This window comes from Oncorhynchus mykiss, chromosome 25 (assembly GCF_057628025.1).
Source record: "Oncorhynchus mykiss isolate SJ-2025 chromosome 25, ASM5762802v1, whole genome shotgun sequence".
NCBI classification, from domain to species: Eukaryota; Metazoa; Chordata; class Actinopteri; order Salmoniformes; family Salmonidae; genus Oncorhynchus; species Oncorhynchus mykiss.
In genome coordinates, this window is record NC_143046.1 from 28,445,989 (window position 1) to 28,470,838 (window position 24,850).

The 24,850-nt window shown below is 42.9% G+C and overlaps 1 protein-coding gene across 1 annotated transcript; it reads right to left on the reverse strand.

Annotated features, from left to right (window-relative positions):
* Positions 1 to 168: 168 nt before the first annotated feature.
* On the reverse strand, positions 169 to 24,430 carry LOC110504918 (nuclear factor NF-kappa-B p105 subunit). Its single transcript, XM_021583791.3, has 24 exons — positions 24,164 to 24,430; positions 23,535 to 23,575; positions 23,173 to 23,248; positions 21,801 to 21,847; positions 21,551 to 21,649; positions 14,698 to 14,846; positions 11,860 to 12,023; positions 10,145 to 10,303; positions 9,197 to 9,301; positions 8,048 to 8,139; positions 7,809 to 7,947; positions 7,519 to 7,647; positions 7,221 to 7,319; positions 6,958 to 7,125; positions 6,667 to 6,808; positions 6,350 to 6,464; positions 6,015 to 6,216; positions 5,702 to 5,871; positions 5,383 to 5,485; positions 5,103 to 5,236; positions 4,804 to 4,867; positions 4,507 to 4,673; positions 1,742 to 1,880; positions 169 to 1,621 (listed from the first exon to the last, which is right to left on the reverse strand). Exons 2-24 carry the CDS (start codon positions 23,568 to 23,570, stop codon positions 1,542 to 1,544), a joined length of 2,778 nt encoding a protein of 925 aa, XP_021439466.3. The 5' UTR covers positions 23,571 to 23,575; positions 24,164 to 24,430; the 3' UTR covers positions 169 to 1,541.
* Positions 24,431 to 24,850: the final 420 nt, after the last annotated feature.

The following is a 24,850-nucleotide window of genomic DNA, read 5'->3' on the forward strand; positions in this document are numbered from 1 at the left end:
ACCTGCATTTGAATCAGAAATGGTTGACATTTACATTAAGTACACTTTATCCAGAGTGACAGATACTTGCCGTGTTGTGCAAGTGTGGATATGTTTTTTCAGGCCTGTGTCCCAACTACATTACATTAACCTCACCCAATATGTAGCTTCTAAAATATGGGACATAAATTGCACACCATTAACAATTTTATTAAAAAAGTATTACAATAAAACCCATTAAAAAGCAAACATTGACTGTACAAAGCTGTTTCACATGGTACAGGTATAAATATTGAAGCCCCACACAGTGATGCAGTGCCAATCCAAACTTTTGCTTGGGACAGATACACATTTTAATGTCTAAAAATGCCAGTGTTGTCAGGAAGATGTTGGAATGGCTTCAAACTTGTATGAAACAAATGTCTTTCAATCTGCTGTTGATAACATGAAATATCAATAGGGACGCTGAATACTTCATTACAAAATTGGGAAGAAAATATGGCACCGTTCTCTAAAATCTTCACGCAGAACTCAACATGTGATTTTAAAAAATGGACCTGCAAATTACACACAACCAGAAACAAATGGCTTCCAAAACTGAGTTTACCCCCCCAACTCAATACAGATACATGGAGAAAAGCATGTCTACACAGGAATTAACTAAAGGATATCCAAAAGTGGTTTCTGTACTGTAGTCCAGGATGAGGATTGTGCTCTAACAGACATGCATAGTGGAGGATAATCCATTATACTTATAATTGACTGGTAGCACCACTTCCATAGGAAATTCAATTTGACTTTGTACACGATACAAAAAAATTGCAGGAGGGAGGTGTTAATGGTTGCTTGGTTCCAATACAAACCATTTTATCCATGTTTAGCATTTCCACAGGTACGGAATCACTTTTTATGAGTGGGAGATTCATAACAATGAGCTATCCCTTTGGCAGCATACTACTGCTGTATAGGGGCAATTTTAATTTCATATAATTAATCCAAAGCGGTTTACAGTTAAAATCCATTCTGTATGGGGTCCCTGCCCTATAAATCAGGTGTTGGAAATCATTTTGCCCCGGGGCCAGATGGACTTTGCATAGTCCGGAGGGCCATACAAAAAATGTGTTATTAGAATTGGCTGCTTGTTTGACTGACTAAATTAACTAGTGGGAGGAGAAAATATCAGATCATATTTTGTTTCTAATTGTCAATGAATCTTTCATAAATTATTAGTTTCAAGGATTTATACTACATGCGGTTGGTTACCTTGGAAACACCTTTTCCCCCCGAATAAAACCCATTCATGATGTTTATACAAACATCACATTTCAAATAGATTACTTATTATGCAAACATTATCCAAACATAACCTGCATATTATATTTACGTATACAAAACCACTTTCAAAATGTTACTGGGCCAAATAGAAAAGTGAGGATATTTAGCGTGAGGTGTGCTTGTAGAATTCATCCCTTTCAGAGGGAAATAGTCTATAGCCTGCTTTTAGGAAGCAGAAGCTTCATGACGTGGGCAGGGCCATGATATGTGATGGACCAATCTGGCGGTCACGCTGTGGAGAGCTCCACCCCACTGTCACACACTCCGCTGTCCTCCCATCCGTCCAGCTTCAGATCACACACGCGTTCTGAGACACCCAGCAACACAAAGAGAGAGCGATAAGGGGGATTAAGAGCAGGGGACTTCTTATCCAAGATTATTCTATTGAAATCACATAAGGTATAATGGCTGTTGTTTTTGAGTTTACCTAAGAGTTTTGTGGTGCTTTGGGGGGCTGGTGGAGCATGTTCTGTTTCACGCAGTGCCCCCTCCAGTACTGTCAAAGCAGAGCAGTTCCCTACAGTCCTGAGTCCCTCCAAAAGGTCCTTGACCTTTCCTCCAGACACCTACAGACGGTGGCATAGAAGTGTAACATATCAAGTTGTCACGTGCACAACTACAGTTAAATGCCTTTCTTGCAAGAGCTTATCCCAACAATGGAGTAATCAATATCAGTAGTACTAAAAAATAAAGTACAACAAACGAGAAAGAGAGCAAGAAAGTAAGTAAGGTATATACAGGGCCAGTTCCAACACCAATTAAATACACACATATATATATATATATATATATATATATAGGTAGATATGTATAGGGGTAAGGTGACTAGGCATCATGATATATGACAGACAGATTAACAGCAGTGTAAGTTGTGAGTGTGTAGAGTCAGTATAAATGTGTGTGCGAGAAAATGGATAGTGTGCTTGTGTTGGTGTGTCAGTGCGTGAGTGTGTAGAGTCCTGTGAGTGTGTAAAAATGTAAATAAAAGGGTTAACTCAGATAGTTAAAAGTGGCTACATGGACTATGTAGCAATTTTATGGCTTGGGGATAGAAGCTGTTCAGAAGCCTGTTAGTGTCAGACTTCATGCACCGATACCGCTTGCCGTGTAGAAGCAGAGAGAACAGCTTGGGTGGCTGGATTCTAACGATTTTCTGGGCCTTCCTTTCACACTGCCTGAGGTCCTGTACGGCAGGGAGCTGAGCCCCAGTGATGTACTGGGCTGTCCGCTGTATCACAACAGGCCGAGATTGAGAGTCCCATAGGGCGGCGCACAATTAGCCCAGTGTTGTTAGGGTTTGGCCGGGGTAGGCCGTCATTGTAAGTAAGAATTTGTTCTTAACTGACGTGCGTAATTAAATAAAAGGTTAAATAAATACAAAAGATTTTTCAAAGATTTGGACACCGAGGAACTTGAAGCTCTCGACCGGCTCAACTGCAGCCTTGTCGATGTGGATGGGGGGGTGCTCACAGCGTGGCAGAGGTGATGTTGCCTACCCTCACCACCCACAAGGGTGGTGGTTTAAAATGCTAGTAAAACTAAGTGCATGGTCTTCAACCGATTGCTGTCCGCACCCTCCCGACTAGCATCACTACTCTGGACGGTTCTGACTTAGAATATGTGGACAATTACAAATACCTAGGTGTCCGGTTAGACTGTAAACTCTCCTTCCAGACTCACATTAAGCATCGCCAATTCAAAATTAAATCTAGAATCGGCTTCCTATTTCGCAACAAAGCATCCTTCACTCACGCTGCCAAACATACCCTCGTAAAACGGACTATCCTACCGATCCTCGACGATGTCATTTACAAAATAACCTCCAACACTCTACTCAGCAAACTGGATGTAGCCTATCACAGTGCCATCCGCTTTGTCACCAAAGCCCCATTTACTACCCACCACTGCAACCTGTATGCTCTCGTTGGCTGGCCCTCACTACATATTTGTCGCCAAACCCACTGGCTCCAGGTCATCTATAAGTCTCTGCTAGGTAAAGCCCCGTCTTATCTCAGCTCACTGGTCACCATTGCAACACCCACCCGTAGCACGCGCTCCAGCAGGTATATTTCACTGGTTATCCCCAAAGCCAAGTCTTCTTTTGGCTGCCTTTCCTTCCAGTTCTCTGCTGCCAATGACTGGAACGAATTGCAAAAATGACTGAAGCTGGAGTCTTATCCCCCCTCTAACTAAGCATCAGCTGTCAGAGCAGCTTACCGATCACTGTACCTGTTCACAGCCCATCTGTAAATAGCACACCCAACTACCTCATCCCCATATTATTACTTACCCTCTTGCTCTTTTGCACCCCAGTATCTCTACTTGCACATCATCTGCACATCCATCACTCCAGTGTTAATGCTAGATTGTAATTATTTAAATGTATTGCCTTACCTCTTTATTCTTCTACATTTGCACACACTGTGCATAGATTTTTATATTGTGTTATTGACTGTATGTTTGTTTGTGTGTAACTCAGTGTTATTGTTTTTGTCGCACTGCTTTGCTTTATCTTGGCCAGGTCACAGTTGTAAATGGGAACTTGTTCTCAACTGGCCTACCTGGTTAAATAAAGGTGAAATAAATCAAAATAAAAGGGAGTCCAGGATCCAGCTGCAGAGGAAGGTGCTCAGTCCCAGGGTTCTAAGCTTGGTGATGAGCTTGGATGGGACTATGGTGTTGAATGCTGAACTGTAGTGTATGAAAAGCATTTCCACATAGGTATTCCTCTTATTTAGGTGGGTGAGGGCAGTGTGGAATGGAATTGAGGTCTCCTGAGACGTGGGGAATAAAGGCGGGGTCAAGGAGAGGTAGGACATGACCGTGAATATGCCTGCCAGCTGCTGGAATAACGTCCGGCCCCGCGACCTTAAGTGTTGACCGGATTAAAGATCACGTCGGCCCCGGAGAGCGAGATCACCTAGTTCCCTGGCTCGGTGGGGGCCCTGACGCACGTCATCATTCAGCAATTGAGTCAAAATTCAATTGAAGTGTTGAAAAAAGTCCCCAAGTTTCCATGAGAACATATTCATTCACTTTCTGTTCTGATTTTAATTTAAGGTGGGAGAAATCTGACCAAGAAAGAGGACAGACTATGAAAGTGAAATTTCAATCTTACAATGGCTGTGTGACTCACAAGCCCTATATTTCCCCCTCATGTCTTTGCTTTAGGTTGGGATAGTGGGTGTGTACCTCGTAGCTGTCCAGCAGCGTGCTTGCGGGGGAGGAGCTGAGTCTGAAGGCACTGTTGAGGATGCCCAGGCCCAGTATGTGTGCCAGCATCTCCCAGCCATCCTCCGGGCACTCCAGAGCCTGGCATAGTGCCCGCTTTGTGTCTGAGCCCAGGCTCTGCATGTCACCTACAGAAATATGACATTGTTGTACTCCACAATGGACAAGAACCAAGATGAGACAGCAGGAGAACCCCATGGCTTAAGCTGTAGAGATTACAATGACGGGGCTTGTTTAAACTGAAGTGCGTGAGCCAACCTTGAGGGGGGACGAAGACGAAGGTCTCGGGCTTGTACTCTTTTCCATTCAAGATTTCCAACACCTAGAAGCACAAGGAAGAGAGAGAATATTTAGCGAATGTTCCAGTTGATCAAAGGTCAATTCTCAAAAATGCTTTCAACTCTTGAATTCACACACCAGTAGTTTCAAACAGTCATAAAATGACTTTCATAGTAAAAAAAAGTAAGTGTGAGAAAGGACTGTAGCAATATTAGTCAGCTGAGTGACATGTGACCATAGAAGAACATTGAGGTTAATGACAAACACACGGAACCCACCTCAGGAGTGGCAGCCATGTTGAGAGGAGTTGTCCCTGGGATGTAGCCTTCGTCCTCCTCCTCTTCCTCATCCATACAGCAGTCATGCTCTCTGAAGAACAGGGGCTCAAAGTTTTCTTTGTGAGGATCGGCACCTAGACATGAAAAGATTGATAAAGTCCTTTCTGTCTTTGAGCTAGGACTATATTATAAAAAGGGGCAGTTACAGAGCAAACATCAAGACGGTCATCAAATTGAGACATTTGCACAAAGGGGACAGTTTGAAGAAACGTAGTCCCACCTGCAGCCATGAGGAGAGCGGTCAGCTTGACAGAGCCCCGCCCTGTGGCTGTATGGAGAGGGCTGGAACCGTTGTAGGTGCAGCAGTCCACATCAGCATTCCCCTAGGGAGAAAGAGAACACTGTCAACACACACATCTTACGCCCACGACCATCACAAGGAAAGGGCTACTTGGGTTGTGTTAGTTTGCCTATACTAAACATACTCTAGGTCTCCCATCCAGGTATTGACCAGCCCCAACTCTGCTTAGTCTCAAGATGCCAGCAGAAAGATGCAGGGTGGTAGGTATGGATGTAAGAAAGGACTCTACAATATATACCTCCAGTAGCAGGCAGCCTGCCAGGGAGACGTTGTCCAGCTCAGTGGCCAGATGGAGCGCCGTGCGGCCGCAGCTCCTCTCCTGGACCTCCACACTGCCCCCGTTCACCAGGAGGTCCCTGAGGGAACACAGGCTGTTGGCAAGCACAGCCAGGTGGAGGGAGCACAGTCCTGGAGGATAAAATCAATGTCATACTCCAGTGGACTCTTCACAATGTACTGTGTGTGTGTGTGTGTGTGTGTGTGTGTGTGTGTGTGTGTGTGTGTGTGTGTGTGTGTGTGTGTGTGTGTGTGTGTGTGTGTCTGTGTTGTACCTGCTGTGTTGGGGAGGTCCACTAGTTCCACTATCTCTCTGTGTCTCAGTAGAAATCCCACCATACCTCCCTCCTTCTGCTGGGCGGCCAGGTGAAGAGCTGTGTTTCCGTGGCGATCACACAGAGTGACATCAGCCCCAGCCAATAAGAGGGCCTCAGCTGCCGCCTTCTGCTGTGTTATCACCGCTATGTGCAAAGGAGTCTGGTATAGAGGGATAAATATGGGGTTCTGATTTTACTACCTCAGATCACCACAGAATATATTTTTTTATTTGACCTTTATTTAACTAGGCAAGTCAGTTAAGAACCAATTCTTGTCCGTGTGTGTTTGTTACCTGGTAGAGGTTGTTTCTCATGTTAAGGACCTCCTCTCCAGGCAGGGCAGAGAGGACCTGGGCTAGACTCCTGACTGCGTCTGTCTGGCTGTGGATCACCCCCAGATGGAGACCACTGGAGAAACAGAGGACAGGCACAGATTGGCATGTGCTACTGGAGAAATTATGCCACATTTCAGGGATATATATCCTATTGGCATCAATGCAGATGGACACAAAATGGAGGCAAATGAATGCAGATAGAAAAGTTTGAAAAATGCAGGGACGGTTATATTTCCATTAAAATTAGGTCTGAAGTGATGGGAGAGGGGACGTACGTGTCACCGTTCTCGTCCTGAGCAGTCATGAGCTGGCGCTGTGGAGCCAGCAGGTAGCTGACGTCACCAGTGACGGCGTACTGGAAGAGGGCTTCAGCCTGCCTCTCAGCAACATCCACCAGCCTGGCCACCAGCACACACTCTGTACACAAATATAAAAACACTGTCATTGACTGGATACACAACACCCTGACTTCCAACACACACGGTCACACACCCTGCAGTGGTCTGTACCCTGAGGCACTGACTCACTCTGGCTAATCACTTTACAAATGTCTCGGTTGACCTCACCTCCAGTCCTGTCCCCTGGTCCTAGCTCCACACCGGCCCCGCCCTCTTCACTCGTCTCCCCAGCAGAGGCATCCTCTGACTTGGCTCGGACCCCCACCACTGCCCCTGAGGCCGGGTCATCATTCATGTCACTGTCATCACCACTGTCCTCCGCTCTGCCTTGTGGAGCTGTGTTGAGAGGGAACATGGGTTGAGCTTCATTCCTATCCTGAACTGAAACAGAATTGATCTCTAAACCCTGGAAAACAGACGGACACACTCACCATGTTTAATTCCTGCCCCGCCACCACTCATGCCAGGGGAAAAGCCAGAGTTGTAGCTGGTGCCATAATTATTGTAGGTGGAATAGCCCTGGAAGAAACCTAAAATATAATCAAAAGTTGTTATTTTAGCCTAAATAGTCAAAGCTTTTGAAATGGTACTTCATCTTGTGTTTAGGACTTTTATGAGACATTACCCATTTGAAGTTGACATGGCTTGTCTCGTTCACCTTAAATCACATTTCACCACATTTATTCATTTTTGTAAAAATGAATGACATAAGAAAGATGTTTGTTGTACCTCCTCCTCCCCCTGTAGCGGGACCCCCCCCCCCTGGTCCCCGGTACAGGCCCCCTGCTCCACCGTGGCCGCTGTAGTCCTGGAAGTTAGGCAGGGTCTTCTGTCTCTTCCTCTGCACTTCTTCCTTATCTGAGGATGAAGACCAGGGGCAAGACGAGCGGATTGACTTGACAGAATAATGGGTTATGTTCAATTTGAAGAATGGCACAAACTACAGTGGGTTGGGATGGAGGCCAGCATGCACAAGGGGTCTCCAGAAAGTGGTCTGGGGGTGTTTCAGACCGGCTCACCTATGATCTGCGGATGGTAGGTGAAGGGCTTGGGCTCGCTCGTCTCATTGTCCGATTTACGCTTCAGCTGCACAAACACCGAGGTGGGTTTCTGGAGGTTCAGGTCTCTGTATTTGGGGGTCTTGAAAACAATGGCAAACTGTGGAGGGGGAAGAGGGTGGAGATTTTACTCATGGTTAGGTTATAGTACTGTTACAGGGGAGGAAATGGACTTCATCGGCAACTTCTGTGTCACTGACCTGTCGGTGGACATCGGTGGGGGAGAAGTCCCCAAAGGCCTCCCATGTCAGCCCTGTCTCGTCATCCTCATAGAAGCGCACCTGGATGTCATCTGTCGCGACAGAGGGAAGATACACGGTCACAACTCCACCTTCAAACTAGGAGTAAAGTAATAAACTGGCGATGTGAAAGATATTGGAGGATAATACAAGTTCACTAGAAAAAAAAACACTTCTTCATTATCCAAACCAACAAGTATGTGCATAAAGCCTTCAAGTGTTGCAAGGTATCTTTCATGTGTCATCAGTCATGGAACAAAAAGGAAATGTCAACATCTTTCCAAGGAAACCAGGAAATGGTGCCCCACTGCACTGTACACTTCCTCGACAAGGAAACTCCGGTCTTAGGAAAGCTACTGTGTGCGCAGGCATCTGTTCCAACCCAACACTAATACACCTATTTCAAAGAATCATTGAAAATCGTGGTCTTCAGTATGGATTGTTTGAATCAAGTGTGTTAGTGCTGGGCTGGAAGAAAGGCCTGTAGGACAGGGATAGGAGATCACTGATACTCAGTGAGGTAGAATTACTGGAGACTGGAGATGAGGCTCTTTGTTTGGAAGTCAAACAGCAGAGCCCAACAGAGACTTGAACTTCTGTCCCAAGAGAGGATCTTTCATTCCAGGGTTGTTGATGTTCTGCCATCCGACCAATGCAGATTTTTTTAAATGAAAACATAGCAAGAAGGACAATAGGCCACTACAACTCTCTTCCTCTTCCCACATTTGCATAACAGATGGGGAATTCCCTGAGGTTGGAAAAGCAGGCCGAAGGACTTCCTTCATGAGTAGTATAGTGTGATAAATGATGATGTCACAGAGACATGTACCGGGTTGATTTTAAGAGCCAGCTAGATAACGCTTCAGACAACACGTTGACAGTTAGATCTTCATGATAAAGTTGTCTTGATAAATCACACTTGGGAGAATAGATGGTACAACCATGGCGCCTGCATCTTACACCGGTTTCACACTATCATGATGACCCAAATGGTACCGGCTCGGATATTTTCCTTTCCAGCAACTATGGTGGATGCGTAACCATGCCAGCGCAGTACAGCTCAGCTCAAGGTTGACTCAGCTGTGGAGTGTGAAAAAGGAACTAGTGTACCTTTCTGAACCTTGTCACAGAGCAGGTAGACCTCCTCTCCTCCCGTCACACAGCCAGCTGTTCGGTCCATCCGCACTATCTTCAGGTTAGATGCATTTGGAGCTTCTGCAGACAAGACAAGGGAATAGAGAGATGGTCAAAAGGGTCAACTCAGATCTTCTGTTTAGTGCAAGCAGAATTACATTTATATTTATTGACAGCTAATATGTTACCAAAAAAATGTATTCTTTGTGGTGCATCATCCCTATTGGATATCTTGCAAATCCTTGAAATTGCCCTTTGTTATCAAATTTCAAACCACCATTTTGTTTGTTTCTCTTCAAAATCTTTTCTAATTTCAAGAAACCCCAGACACCCCAAATGTGAAGAAGAAAGGACGTGACATCCACAAACTGTGTGGATGCTTTCACGCAGTAAAGGGCTGGCATCATGAAATGAAAAGTGGATGCCTGGTTTCAGCCTTGGAGAGGAAGCCGAGTGACAAATGTGATGTAGAGGAAGATAAACGCACAGAGCTACGCAAATGAAACCAGGGCACACATATATGGTTTAATTTCAATACATCTGTATAACTCTGAATAAAAACGTGAATTCAGTGATACACTGCATAAAGGCTCGAGAGCGGTTCTATTCATTTGTTCAAACAATAGTCCCTTCCGGAGTTTCATTAAGCTGAGGCACTTGGTCTTATAGCTACTGGGTTGCATGTAGCCTGATATGGTGTGTTTCTACGGTGAGGTGAGGGACCTTTGTCATAAGATGGACTTAGAGAAGGGTAATAGACCACCCTTCACTGGTAATGTAAAGAATAAACAACGGTGGACAACAGAGACTTCTTATTGGGTCATGGCTAGCTAGTTAGCTAGCTAGTCATTGTTCTGTTGGGGTCAGAGTGCACTGGAAAGCGCAGCACAAACGGCCGAGTGGCTGTGGCTGTTAGTGACTTACTGCTGTCGAAGATGGGGTCTGATATGACGGGGTCCAGTCTACGGGAGAAGCCCCCGTCACTGTCTGGGAGGAAGGCTGTGAACATGAGGCGCACCACGCTCAGGTCCATCTCTTTAGCCTGGTAGGACGCTGCGCTGCTGATCAGATTTCTCTGGTGATCTGAAAACACACACACTCACAAAGGTGGAATGAAGCAGGCAACGCATAAGTTCACATACAGTTCCTTCAGTAAGTATTCACACCCCTTGACTTTTTCTACATTTTTTTTGTTACAAAGTAGGGTTGAAATGGATGCCAACAATGTACACAAAATACTCTGTAATGTCAAAGTGGAAGGATTTATTTATTTTTTAAACAAATAAAAAATAAGACACTAAGATATCTTGATTAGATAAGTATTCACACCACTGGGTCAATACAGGTTAGAAACACCTTTGGAAGTGATTACAGCAGAGTGTCTTTTTGGGTAAGTCTCGAAAAGCTTTCCACACCTGGATTGTGCAACATTTGCCCATTATTCTTTTTAAAATGCTTCAAGCTCTGTCAAGTTGTTTGTTGATCATTGCTAGACAGACATCTTCAGGTATTGCCATAGATTTTCAAGCAGATAAGTCAAAACTGTAACTTGGCCACTCAGGAACATTCAATGTCGTCTTGGTAAGTAACTGTAGATTTGGCTTTGTGTTTTAGGTTAGTGAAAAACTCCCCAGTCCTTGCCGACGACAAGCATATCCATAACATTATGCAGCCACCACCATGTTTGGAAATATGAAGAGTGGTATTCATAGATGTGTTGTGTTGGATTTGCCCAAAATATAACACTTTGTATTCAAGACAAAAAGTTTAATTCCTTTGCCACATTTTTTACAGTATTACTTTAGTGCCTTGTTGCAAACAGGATGCATGTTTTGGAATATTTGTTTTATTCTGTATAGGCTTACTTCTTTTCACTGTAATTTAGGTTAGTATTTTGGAGTAACTACAATGTTGGTGATCCATCCTCAGTTTTCTCCTATCACAGCCTCTAACTGTTTTAAAGTCACCATTGGCCTCAGTGAAATCCCTGAACGGTTTCCTTGCTCTCCGGCAACTGAGTTAGGAAGGGAGCCTGTATCTTTGTAGTGACTAGATGTATTGATACACCATCCAAAGCCTAATTAACAGCTTCACCGTGCGCAAAGGGATATTCAGTGTCAGCTTTCTTATTTATTTATTGTTAGTTTATTTTTTACCAATGCCCATCTTTGTGATAACTTCCCTGGTCTTTGTGGTTGAATCTGTGCTTGAAATTCCCTACTCAACTGAGAGAGACCTTACAGATAATGATATGTGTGGGGTACAGATATGGGGTAGTCACAAAAAAAATGATTGCACACAGAGTCCATGCAACTTATTATGTGATTTGTTAAGCAACTATTTTAGGCTTGCCATAACAAAGAGGTTATATACGTTTAACTCAAGACATTACAGCTTTTCATTTTGAATTAATTTGTAAACATTTCTAAAATCCCAATTCCAATGACATTATAGGGTGTGGATCAGTGACACAAAAATCACAATTTAATGAATTTTATATTCAGGCTGTCACACAACTAAATGTGTAAAAAGTCAGGGGGTGTGAATACTTTCTGAAAGCACTGTATGCAAAACAAAAAATATTCTTTGTGCTCTGCAGAAATATAGTCATTCAGTCCATCGTCTTAAAGGTGACTGACCAGTGAGCTCTCGGGGGATGCGGAACTCTCCCTGGAAGGCGTCCATCTCGGGATGGATGACGATACCACAGTTGTAGCCCATCCTGTAGGCCTCAGACATACGGTCCTCCAGTGTCTTACTCACGTTCTTCTTGGTCACGTGGAGGATGCCCAAGTTGGGGAAACTGTCACATGGAGATATTGATTTATATGTGGTACGTCTTTAACCCTGTACGCTTGTGGAAATAGGCCTATATGGATACCACCAAATGGAAATGTTTCTAATAGAAGAACTATGAAAAAGCATATTCATGACCATGGAAGCAATTGAAAGAACAATTTGGAGATTATGGGGAAAATATTAGACCAAAGGTGAGGACACAACAATTCACCTGACAAGACAAAATCAACAGTGTAATGTTTGGATTCAATGTGCATTTTACATTTACTCTACTTTTCACAGCATTTGTCAATGATTACAAGGATTTGAGTGAGAGGTCTAACTGGTGTCTCTAAACTGTGCACAGTTCCCAAGTCATTTCAAAGCACTTTTATGACTCAAGGAAAGAGCCTTCAACTATAAGGTGCTTTTTCCCCTTCTTTTTTTGCTCTCCTAGCGTTGCCATTGAGGAACTGAAGCGAGCACACTTGTAGTTTTTTATTTGGAACACAGTCGTGTCCCCACCATCACAAAATTACTGTTGTTGTTTATGCAATCCAAAAACATTCCAATATAAAAATCACAATTTGGGTCAGGTGGCCATCTTTTGAAAGCGTATTATATTGCCAACATGGCTAGCTAAATTATAAAATAGGATCTTACAGTGTTAGGCTTTCAAAAGGCATTTCAAGAACATTGCAACTTTGGTGCGCATAGAAAGGACAAGACAAACATAGGCTCGTTCTCTTCAGGACAACCCAGGCTATACTGCATGTCATTTTTCTAAATGTGGATGAAACATCATTATAAACCTTGATACTGTAAATGGCATGACTTTTCTTGATTTAAAGCATTTCCCTCAGTCAGAACACAAATGTGCAAAAGTTGCCCAATTTGCGGGAGGGACGGGGGCATCTTCTTGTCACGCGCGGTGTTCAAGTTTATAATGGCTGTCAGTCAAAAGCTCTGACATCATGTATAGCATGTTACTGTACAGCCACTGCATTCTAATTTAGGCGCTTACCAATGACAGCCAGCTTACCAAAATCTGCCATTTCAACTAGAGGTTGACCGATTATGATTTTTCACCGCCGATACCGATTATAGGAGGACCTAAAAAGCCGAAACCGATTAATCGGACGATTTTTAATTTGTATTTTATTTGTAATAATGACAATTACAACAATAGTGAATGATCACTTATTTTAACTTAATATAATACATCATTAAATTACATTTAGCCTCAAATAAATAATGAAACGTTCAATTTGGTTTAAATAATGCAAAAACAAAGTGTTGGAGAAGAAAGTAAAAGTGCAATATGTGCTATGTAAGAAAGCTAATGTTTAAGTTCCTTGCTCAGAACATGAGAACATATGAAAGTTGGTGGTTCCTTCTAACATGAGTCTTCAATATTCCCAGGTAAGAAGTTTTAGGTTGTCGTTATTATTGTAATTATAGGACTATTTTCCTTCTATACCATTTGTATTTCATTAACCTTTGACTATTGGATGTTCTTATAGGCACTTTAGTATTGCCAGTGTAACAGTATAGCTTCCGTCCCTCTCCTCGCTCCTCCCTGTGCTCGAACCAGGAACACAACGTCAACAGCAACCCTCGAAGCAGCGTTACCCATGCAGAGCAAGGGGAACAACCACAGGCTTAGAGAGAGTGACGTTTGAAACGCTATTAGCGCGCTAACTAGCTGGCCATTTCACTTTGGTTACACCAGCCTCATCTCCGGAGTTGATAGGCTTGAAGTCATAAACAGCGCAATGCTTGACGCACAACGAAGAGCTGCTGGCAAAACGCCCGAAAGTGCTGTTTGAATGAATGTTTACGCGCCTGCTTCTGCCTACTACCGCTCAGTCAGATACTTAGATACTTGTATGCTCAGTCAGATACTTAGATACTTGTATGCTCAGTCAGATTATATGCAACGCCGGACACGCTAGATAATATCTATTAATATCAACCATGTGTAGTTAACTAGTGATTATGATTGACTGATTGTTTTTTATAAGTTTAATGCTAGCTAGCAACTTACCTTGGCTTACTGCATTCGCGTAACAGGCAGTCTCCTTGTGGAGTGCAACGAGAGAGAGGCAGGTCGTTATTGCGTTGGACTAGTTAACTGTAAGATTGTATCCCCCGAGCTGACACGGTGAAAATCTGTCGTTCTGCCCCTGAACGAGGCAGTTAACCCACCGTTCCTAGGCCGTCATTGAAAATAAGAATGTGTTCTTAACTGACTTGCCTAGTTAAATAAAGATTAAATAAAGGTGTTAAAAAAATTAAAATAAAATAAAAAAAAAACAAATGGGCAAAATCGGTGTCCAAAAATACAGATTTCCGATTGTTATGAAAACTTGAAATCGGCCCTAATTAATCGGCCATTCCGATTAATCGGTCAACCTCTAATTTCAACCTATATACAGGGTGATACAGGCTGTTAATGGGAAGGGCTACGTAAACATGCAAGATATAACACCACAACGACGTACGTTCAGGTTAGATGGGGAAACCCTAAGTCAGAAATCTCATCACTACATCTCAAAGGAAGGGCCTATAATCATCTTATAAAAGTCCTGACATGTCTGCAATGTTGTCAATAAGTAAGCATATTAAAACGTGTTGAATGCACCAGTAAGCTAGCTGGTATGTGTGTCAGCTAGAGAGAGAATGGTGGAAACAAACACCTGATGTTGGAGTCTTTTGGCTGTAGGTCTGCGATGCAGATGCCCTTGTCACACTGCTTGCCCACCAAACTGTGGGCATGGAGGTGGGCATCTTTAGAGTTGGTCACCAGCTGTACCACCACACGTGCCAACCCCTGATAGTTACAGATCTGCAAAGAGGGAGACAAACACTTTTTAGACTAGATATTAGAACTACAGCCCCGGGAGCCAGACTGATAGTGACTCATTCATTCATACATACATACAACAAGCATTGAAAAAAACAGTTGAATATGCCAGTCCAAATGGTAAACAATATCTGAGTGATGAATCGACCAAATGAAAACATGAAGGAAAGGATGGATGAAAACAGTGTTCCACATGGCTCAAGTTGACACTCAGGGTTAGGGTAGGTTGGGAACCTGTCTTCGCACACTTTTTAAATAAGTGACCAGAGTTATTTTTTATTAAACAGTGAAAGGTCGTGTTTTCAGTTCCTTTTAACATGAGTCTTCAATATTCCCAGGTAAGAAGTTTTAGGTTGTCGTTATTATTGTAATTATAGGACTATTTTCCTTCTATACCATTTGTATTTCATTAACCTTTGACTATTGGATGTTCTTATAGGCACTTTAGTATTGCCAGTGTAACAGTATAGCTTCTGTCCCTCTCCTCGCTCCTCCCTGGGCTCGAACCAGCAACACAACGACAACAGCCACCCTCGAAGCAGCTTTACCCATGCAGAGCAAGGGGAACAACTACTAGAAGGCTCAGAGCGAGTGACGTTTGAAACGCTATTAGCGTGCTAACTAGCTAGCCATTTCACTTCGGCTACACCAGCCTCATCTCGGGAGTTGATAGACTTGAAGTCATAAATAGCGCAATGCTTGACGCACAACGAAGAGCTGCTGGCAAAACGCACGAAAGTGCTGTTTGAATGAATGTTTACGCACCTGTTTCTGCCTACCACCGCTCAGTCAGATACTTAGATACTTGTATGCTCAGTCAGATTATATGCAACGCAGGACACGCTAGATAATATCTATTAATATCCTCAACCATGTGTAGTTAACTAGTGATTATGATTGATTGATTGTTTTTTATAAGATAAGTTTAATGCTAGCTAGCAACATACCTTGGGTAATTATATTCGCGTAACAGGCTGCCTCCTTGTGGAGTGCAACGAGAGAGAGGCAGGTCGTTATTTATTGCGTTGGACTAGTTAACTGTAAGCTGACAAGGTGAAAATCTGTCGTTCTGCCCTGAACGAGGCAGTTAAACCCACCGTTCCTAGGCCGTCATTGAAAATAAGAATGTGTTCTTAACTGACCTGCCTAGTTAAATAAAAAGGTATAAAAAATTAAAATATATTTTTAAATCGGCACCCAAAAATACAGATTTCTGATTGTTATGAAAACTTGAAATCTGCCTTAATTAATCGGCCATTCCGATTAATCGGTCGACCTCTACATCCAATCCGAAACGCCTTGGCATACCCGTCACGGAAAACCCTTCAGCAAACTGGTTAATAAGCCTTACTTTGCACAAAAGGTCCCATAAAAATCTATTTTGTATTTTCCCAAATTCTGTTTTAAGATTTTATTTTCGTGGTTTGTGATTTTTTTCAGTTACTGCTGAAGCACATGTCATGACAGAGTTAGTAAAACAATCCGCACCCAATTGATAGAAATAATCCTGGATTAACATTTAATTGAGAATGTTTTTGGGGAAAGTCTGTCTACCCACAAGACGGTTATCATTATCGTCGCTAACTGGCTACATAAAGATTGGTAGACAAACGCGCAACCAAACAGACAGAGGGGGGGCAATATTGCTGAAATTAATTGGCAGATGGTTTAAAAAGCCACATTTAACACTAACCATGGCTAACCAGGGGTGGGATAATGTCAATGTGGCTTTGATTGGATAGTAGCCAATGATAGCGTGAGCTTTGTTTGACATTTTGCGATGGAACATGTGAAAAAAATGCATGTATTTCAGAATTGATTTGCGAGCTACTCGTAGGTGGGCTGCGAGCTACTGGTAGCTCTACCTGCTGGGAGAACCCTGCTGTAGACGAATGCCACTGAACTTGGCCTTCACTTCGCCTCTTTCTGGTTCCCCGAGACAAAATGAGCCTACATACAAAACCAACCCAGTTCCTAGAAACAGCACGTGTTGTTAGACGCAGTAGCCAGCGGGTGAACCTGAAGAACACATTTAGAATTTGCCTAGGCCTACCTAGAAAAGTCTCTAGCCTGCACTTGAACTCAAATGTCTCTTTCCTCAACCCTGTCCTTAACCACAGCATATACTACTGTTCAAAAGTTTGTGGTCACTTGAAAAACATTTTTTTTTGTCCATTAAAATAACATCAAATTGATCAGAAATACAGCGTAGACATTGTTTTTTAAATATTTTTTTTTATTTTACCCCTTTTTCTCCCCAATTTCGTGGTATCCAATTGTTGTAGTAGCTACTATCTTGTCTCATCGCTACAACTCCCGTACGGGCTCGGGAGAGACGAAGGCTGAATGTCATGCGTCCTCCGATACACAACCCAACCAGCCGCACTGCTTCTTAACACAGCGCGCATCCAACCCGGAAGCCAGCCGCACCAATGTGTCGGAGGCTACACCATGCACCTGGCAACCTTGGCTAGCGCGCACTGTGCCCGGCCCACCACAGGAGTCGCTGGTGCGCGATGAGACAAGGAGATCCCTACCGGCCAATCCCTCCCTAACCCGGACAACGCTAGGCCAATTGTGCGTCGCCCCACTGACCTCCCGGTCAGTACAGCGCCCTTAACCACTGCGCCACCCGGGAGGCCCAGTGTAGACATTGTTAGTGTTGTAAATAACTATTGTAGCTGGAAACGGCTGATTTTTTATGGAATATCTACATAGGCCCATTATCAGCAACCATCAATCCTGGTTTCCAATGGCATGTTGTTAGCTAATCCAAGTTTATCATTTTAAAAGGCTAATTGATCATTAGAAAACCCTTTTGCAATTATGTTGGCACAGCTGAAAACTATCGTTCTGATTAAAGAATCAATAAAACTGGCCTTCTTCAGACTAGTTGAGTATCTGGAGCATAACCATTTGTGGTTATGGACTTTCTTCTGAAACTCGTCAGTTTATTCTTGTTCTGAGAAATGAAGGCTATTCCATGCAAGAAATTGCCAAGAAACTGAAGATCTCGTACAACGCTGTGTCCTACTCCCTTCACAGCGCAAACTAGCTCTAATCAGAAAAGAAAGAGGAGTGGAAGGCCCCAGTGCACAACTGAGCAAGAGGACAAGTACATTAGAGTGTCTAGTTTGAGAAACTGACGCCTCACAAGTCGTCAACTGGCAGCTTCATTAAATAGTACCCGTAAAACACCAGTCTCAACGTCAACAGTGAAGAGGCAACTCTGGGATGCTGGCCTTCTAGGCTTAGTTCATCTGTCCAGTGTCTGTGTTTTTTTGCCCATCTTAATCTTCTTTTTATTGGCCAGTCTGAGATATGGCTTTTTCTTTGCAACTCTGCCTAGAAGGCCAGCATCCCGGAGTCGCCTCCTTACTGTTAACGTTGAGACCAGTGTTTAAAAGGCTAACTGATCATTAGAGGACATTTCTAAGTCACCCCAAACTTTTGAAAGGTAGAGTACATATAAGGTTTTCTAGAATATAAGGACTAGAATACAACTCCTCCCATGGTTACCTATTTGGGTTATAGCCAGACTGCTACGTGCTCTCCTGCTTACATAGCATGGTAGTGTGTTTTTTTGTGTAAGGAAATACAATTTAGAAAAATCTAAAATGTACTCTCAGGGTTATTGGCTCTTAGCCTGTGCAGCTAGTTCATTCGTAACGACTTAATGACTAAATTACTGAAATGTAATGGCTGGCTGAGTGAGGCTCAGTTAGGAGCTGCAGTGTGATGGTCACTGTGTTGTGTGTATCATGTGGTTATTCAGACACTTTCTCTACGGGGAAAATTAGTCTCTCTTGCATCAACAAAACACACGCATACAATCACACGCAACAAGCATTCAAAATGGTTGAAAATGCCAGTCCAAATGGTAAACAATATCTGAGTGATGAATCGACCAAATGAAAACATGAAGGAAAGGATGGATGAAAACAGTGTTCCACATGGCTCAAGTTGACACTCAGGGTTAGGGTAGGTTGGGAACCTCAGTCTTTGCACACTTCTTCATATGCCACCAGATCTATTTTCAAACAACGGTAAAAGGTCAAGTTCAACTAAAGATTCCCAGCCAATCCAAAACTCCTCGGTTTACCCGTCACGGGGAACCCCTCAGCTTACCCGTCACCAATTCTTCACAGAAAAGAGAATGTGCATTTCTCTTCAGTGATCAGATATGTATTTCATGCAGTTGAATCACTTTCTATGACACACAGACCAACGTCTCAGAGTTCTGTTCTGACTAAAAGGAAGCCGACATAGATAGTCTAGATCTAACAATAGAATGTAAACAACATTCTTGATCTGTCAAAGGCTGATAACATTAATTCAATACAGCAACAATGATGCATCAAATAAATGATTAACTCTGGGAGTGACTTATGTATGCTATGAGCTTATGGATAACAACATATGTAATGGACACAGGGGGAGGTAAAGGAATGCCATCTAACCACTTTGAAATCTTACACATGCTTCCTGGTCAAAATTAATACCACACTGTAGACCAGGGTTTCCAAACTCAGTCCTGGGCCCCCTCCCCCCAACCCCCCAGGTGCACATTTTGTTTTTTGCCTTAGCAACTACAGAGATGATTCAAATAATGAAAGTTTGATGAGGAGTTGGTTATTTGAATCAACGGTGTAGTGCTAGGGAGAAAAACAAAACGTGTACCGGGGGGGGCCCAGGACCGAGTTTGGGAAACCCTGCTGTAGACGAATGCCACTGAACTAGGCCTTCACTTCGCCTCTTTCTGGTTCCCCTAGACAAAATTGGCCTACATACAAAACCAACCCAGTTCCTAAAAACGGCCTGTGTCGTTAGGTGCAGTAGCCAGAGGGTGAGACTGAAAACACATTTTGAAGTTGTCTACCTAGAAAACAATCTCTAGCCTGCTCTTGCGCTCAAATGTATTTTTCCTCAACCCAGTCTATAGCCACAGCATATACATATCCGGCTTTCTAGAATATACGGACTAGAATATAACTCCTCCCTTGGTTACCTATTTGGGTTATCTTACAAGGTGAAAAGTGAGGATGCAGTGAGAATGCTATTTTGTTGTCCTTGTCTTGCAGATCAGATTCAATTTAAATTGCCCCTCCAGGGATGGATGCAAGCACTGACTTGTGGAGAACTCAGACATTCTGTACTGTCGCCGCATATGAAACATTTGATCTCAATCCCAAAGGCTAGAGTATAGAGTCATATTAAAAGCTTTAGCTTCACCGTCCAAATAAATACATAGGGGAGCATGTATGTGGCACAGAAACAGAACTCACATATCAATGCACTGTGTGTCTTCTTTGTACAGATGCACAACATAGGCAGTGGGCTACATGTGCCTGCACAACCTCTAGAACAGGTTTGAGAGACAATACTTTCTTCGCTCTGAGGCAGTCGTTTCATGTCTGAGTCTGTCTGAGATCGTGGGGGCGAGCTGAAAATACTGTTTCCTGTCGGAGACGCCACTCAACAGTTCCTAGTAATTACCCCTATGACACAGGAGGAAAATCCCAAAAGGCTTGAAACAAAGTAAATGGCAGGTCAGATTTATATACCCGTTTTCAAACACCTAATTTTCAAAAATGTGCTCTCAGGGTTATTGGCTCTTAGCCTGTGCAGCTAGTTCATTCATAACGACTTAATGACTAAATTACTGAATCGTAAGGTCTTGACTGGCTGGCTGACTGGCTGAGTGACAGGCTCAGTTAGGAGTTTGAGTGTTACTGTCACAAAGGTTCAAATCTATTTTTTCAAAAGCACTCTATGCAAATGAGAGGTTGGAGAAAGTGACAACACCTACTCCTACTACTTGAAGAAAATATGTGGAGACACGAGAAGAGGGGATTTCCCAGAGTTTATTCAGAACATAGTTCAAATTGTCTAAGATAAATTAATATTTGTGGTGTGTGAGTGAGACTGGATATATTTGCATGCCATAAATGGATTTCTGTCAGGGTGGGCCTGTAAATGTTAGTTTGAAATACAAGCAGAACTGATCATAACTTTTTCCGTTTATGCATGAAAAAAACTATTAAATCTCAAACACATAAATTCCTAGGATTCGCAAGCGGAATTCCTACTTCTGCTTGTTCAGTTGGAAGATCAAAGGCAGGGGGCCTCTCGAGTGGCGCAGGAACTACATCGCAGTGCTAGCTACGTTACTACAGATCCTTGTTCGATCCCTGGCTGTGTTGCATCCAGCCGTGACCGGGAGCCCATGAGGCAGCACGCAATTGGCCGGTTGGGTTGTCTAGAAACTCCTGTGGCGGGCCGGGCGTAATGCACTCTGAGTTTCCTCCGACACGTTGGTGCGGCTGGCTTCCGGGCTAAGCAAGCATTGTGTCAAGAAGCAGTGTGGCTGGTTGTGTTTCGGAGGACGCACAGCTCTCGACCTTCGCCTCTCCTGAGTCTGTAAGGGAGTTGCAGCGATGGAACAAGACTAACTACCAATTGGATACCATGAAATTTGGGAGAAAAAGGGGTAAAAAACATGATAATAAAGGATGGAAGGAAGGAGTGAAGGACAGACAGCAGGCAATAAGAGAACAGAACGAAGAAAGTAAAGGAGGGGAGAAGGGAAATAACTAAGGAAAGAAAGGAAGAAGGAAGGATGGAAAGCATGAAGGAAGAAAGGAAGGAAATTATGACATAAGGAAGGACATGTTGGTGGATCTTACCTTGATATTGGGATAGGACTTTCTGTTCTTCTCACTAGAGGCCCCTGGTAGCCCGCCGTGAGAAGGTCCCTCACAGCCATAACGAAACCTGAAGCCCCGCTAGAATAGACATAGAATACCTTTAATGACACTCAACTGAACACTTTTCAATACCACTTTGAAATGTGATTAAATTTGATTTTGGAGTCTAGCTTGTTTACGTAGCCTGTGGTGTAACTGAAAGAAGGAGCACAATGACGAAAAGGGTTACCTGTTTAGGCTGTTCAATGATTTGGAGGTAGGGCCCATCTGCTGTAACTAAGAACAAATAAACAATGGTTTACGTTAGTTTTACAGCAGGACTGGCCAACCCTCCTCCTGGAGAGCTTCTGTACTGGGTGTGCATACAGGCTTTTGTTCCAGCCCTGCTCTAACACAGACGATTTTGTGAACTAATGAGCTGCCAGTGAGGACATTGACTAGCGGAATCAGGTGTTAGAGTGGCGCTGGAACAAAATCCTGCACAGCCAGTAGCCTAGCTCTCCAGGACCTTCCCTCTACTAAACAAGCATATTACTTTTCCCCAGGTGCTGTGGTAGAGGATGTATTTAAAGTCAGATAAGAAGCAACACTGACAAAGGGTGTGAACCTTTTAGGAATGGGGGCCAGGGCTATCGTCCGTGTCAACAAAACATCTTCTGCTCTCTGTCTCAGAACATCTTCCTCCTCAAACAACTTAGCTGAGCGAGCCTCTTCCCCTTCCTGCCTAATGTAGGGCCCGCTGCCTAAGCCACATCCTCCCACTGACATAACCTCAATCAAGAACCTCATCTGCCAAATGATGTTCGGCTTCAGATCTCTATAGAACAGACAACCTTCATCCAGACATTCAAATGTGACATTTTCCTTCAGCTCTAAAAATGGAGCATTGCACTGTCACAAGATGTCTTGATCCATACTTGTAAGATTAATGAAGTAGCTTATTGGGTATGTCCATTCATCTAGACTGCTCTTGAATATGCCAGTTCTGGGTACACGGATGGGTATCCCCCAAGAAAGTAGTAATAAAATAGATGTATTTTATATAGCTCTTTTCATTACAAACAACAATCTCAATGTCGCTTTGAACACAAAAACAACTGTAGAGATCTTGCTGTTCACAGTTGATGGTCTTTCACAGCTTCATATGTCTGGGCAGTTCAGAAAGGCAGACAGCAGCAGTACCTTGAACCTTATTGGCCCATTCCCACAACCACTCTTGCATAAACATCCACTACTAGTCTCACTTAAACCTTGGTTTTAAAACAGCCCTCTTGAGACCAAAGGAGAAGTGAAAGCACAGAGAAGGAGAAGTACACTTTATGTCTACATTACAACTCTGCAATATCATGACATCATGAAACTGAGTTCAGAAAAACAACTTTTCCCATAAAAGAACAGAGGTGGCAAGGAAGAGCATACTCTCTACAGTGAAAGTACTCTCCAATTTTAGGCTTTCATTCAATGACATCTTTAGTTAGGCCCATTTCATCTCTATTTGGGTTATAAAGGCCTAAACATGGGGCATATCTGAAAGGGACAGATGGGTGCAGGTAATCAATATAGCTCATAATGGGTTTATAAAGGGGGTCATGACTTCTTACCTGTCCGGAGTGAGTTGGAGTGTGACATGGGAGGGAAATTCAGGGGATCCCATAGTGGATCTATGTCAAAGTTGTACTACAAGAAAAGACAAGAGAGAATCTAATTTCAATGACAAATGTAGAAATGTATGACTAATATCTATGAAAGAGACACTGGCAAACCTATGTCAGATGAAGAGACATCTTTAGCCACCGTGTTAACCTCTCCTTTAATATGGGCTGTTGTTCTGATGTGCTATATGTTCATAGGGAAATCGATTTCTTCTTAAAACTCAGTGACAAAAGATAAAGCCTACAATGCATATATGACAAATACAGAGATTCAGTGTCGACATTGCGTGGACATGAAACACCTAGCTTACCGGTTGGTGAGGTAGGTAAGGCTCCTCTTCTGCCATTGTATCTGAGAGAGAAGACAAAGACCTTGAGAAAAGTAATGGCTTATAAAGCAATAGTACACATATGGATATTACATACAGTTATATCAAATTACTTACCGGAATTAAAGATACCATTGATTTCCTGCATCTGACCCAATCTCAAATGTGGCCTGATTAAACAGTTCTCGTTACATTTGGATTTGCTACTGGTAATGCTCTGTGCATAAACCACTTAGCTAACTAGCCAGTTCAAGTTTAATAGCTAACTAAAACCAGTGTCAAGATAAGAGAGGGTGTTGCTTTAGCTAATTTAAGTACATTTTCCAATAGCCCCATAATGACTAAATAAAGAAGAGCAAACTGGCTTTATTGGCTTTACTTAGCTAACTAGCTAACTACATTGTTTGATTGTGGCTAGCAAACATGCTTGTCGATTATACTATTTTAGTTGGCTAGCATACATGCTAACTGGCTAATAAAGAGGAAGTGGACAAGGCTAGCTACCTAACTGACATGCTAGCAAAGTTATACCAGCTAACGGTAGCTAAGCTAACTATCAATAAACTTTCTAACTTAGTTACTCATTTAATTGAAACATAGCCAATGCTTACCTTCGGTCACAAATGTGATTCCTACATCAACATGAAAGTCCAAGGCAATGGCAGTCCCAATCCAATCAGTTGAGTCGAGTTTTGCACATTATTGCGCCATGCTTGCGACCTGAACTCATTTGACCTAATCAAACATGGACAGAATCTATGGTAAATTGTTCATGTTACACACAACTAAATATGTCAGTACTAGCTAACAAAGGACATCGACTTATACAGTTGTTCAGACACTTGACTTCCCCACTAGAAATTTCACTGCGGTCAAGTGAGCCGACACTCGCAAATCGCAGCTAAGCCATCTGCGTTTGACTTTACTCCTGAATTTCGATGCGCGAATACACAACACTTTAGGGTATCACGTGTTTTCTGAAACTGAGTAGGATGCACTTTCATGCACAGATGGAGACGATAGCTACAAATCATTCCAAGCAAACCGTTTGAAGCACACGTATTTAATCTTCCATAATCAAAATTATAAAATTTCTCGCTTTATCAAAACTTTCTTTGATATTCCGGGTAGAGTATGGCTGCAGAAGCTGCAGTAGCCTAGCGTGTGTGCTGTTTAACAAATGTTAAATTGTGAAAGCAAGATGTGTTTACAGTCATGACATACAAACACAGTACACACACACACACACACACACACACACACAGTTTCACAGCAAAATCTAAGTGAGCGTGATGTTT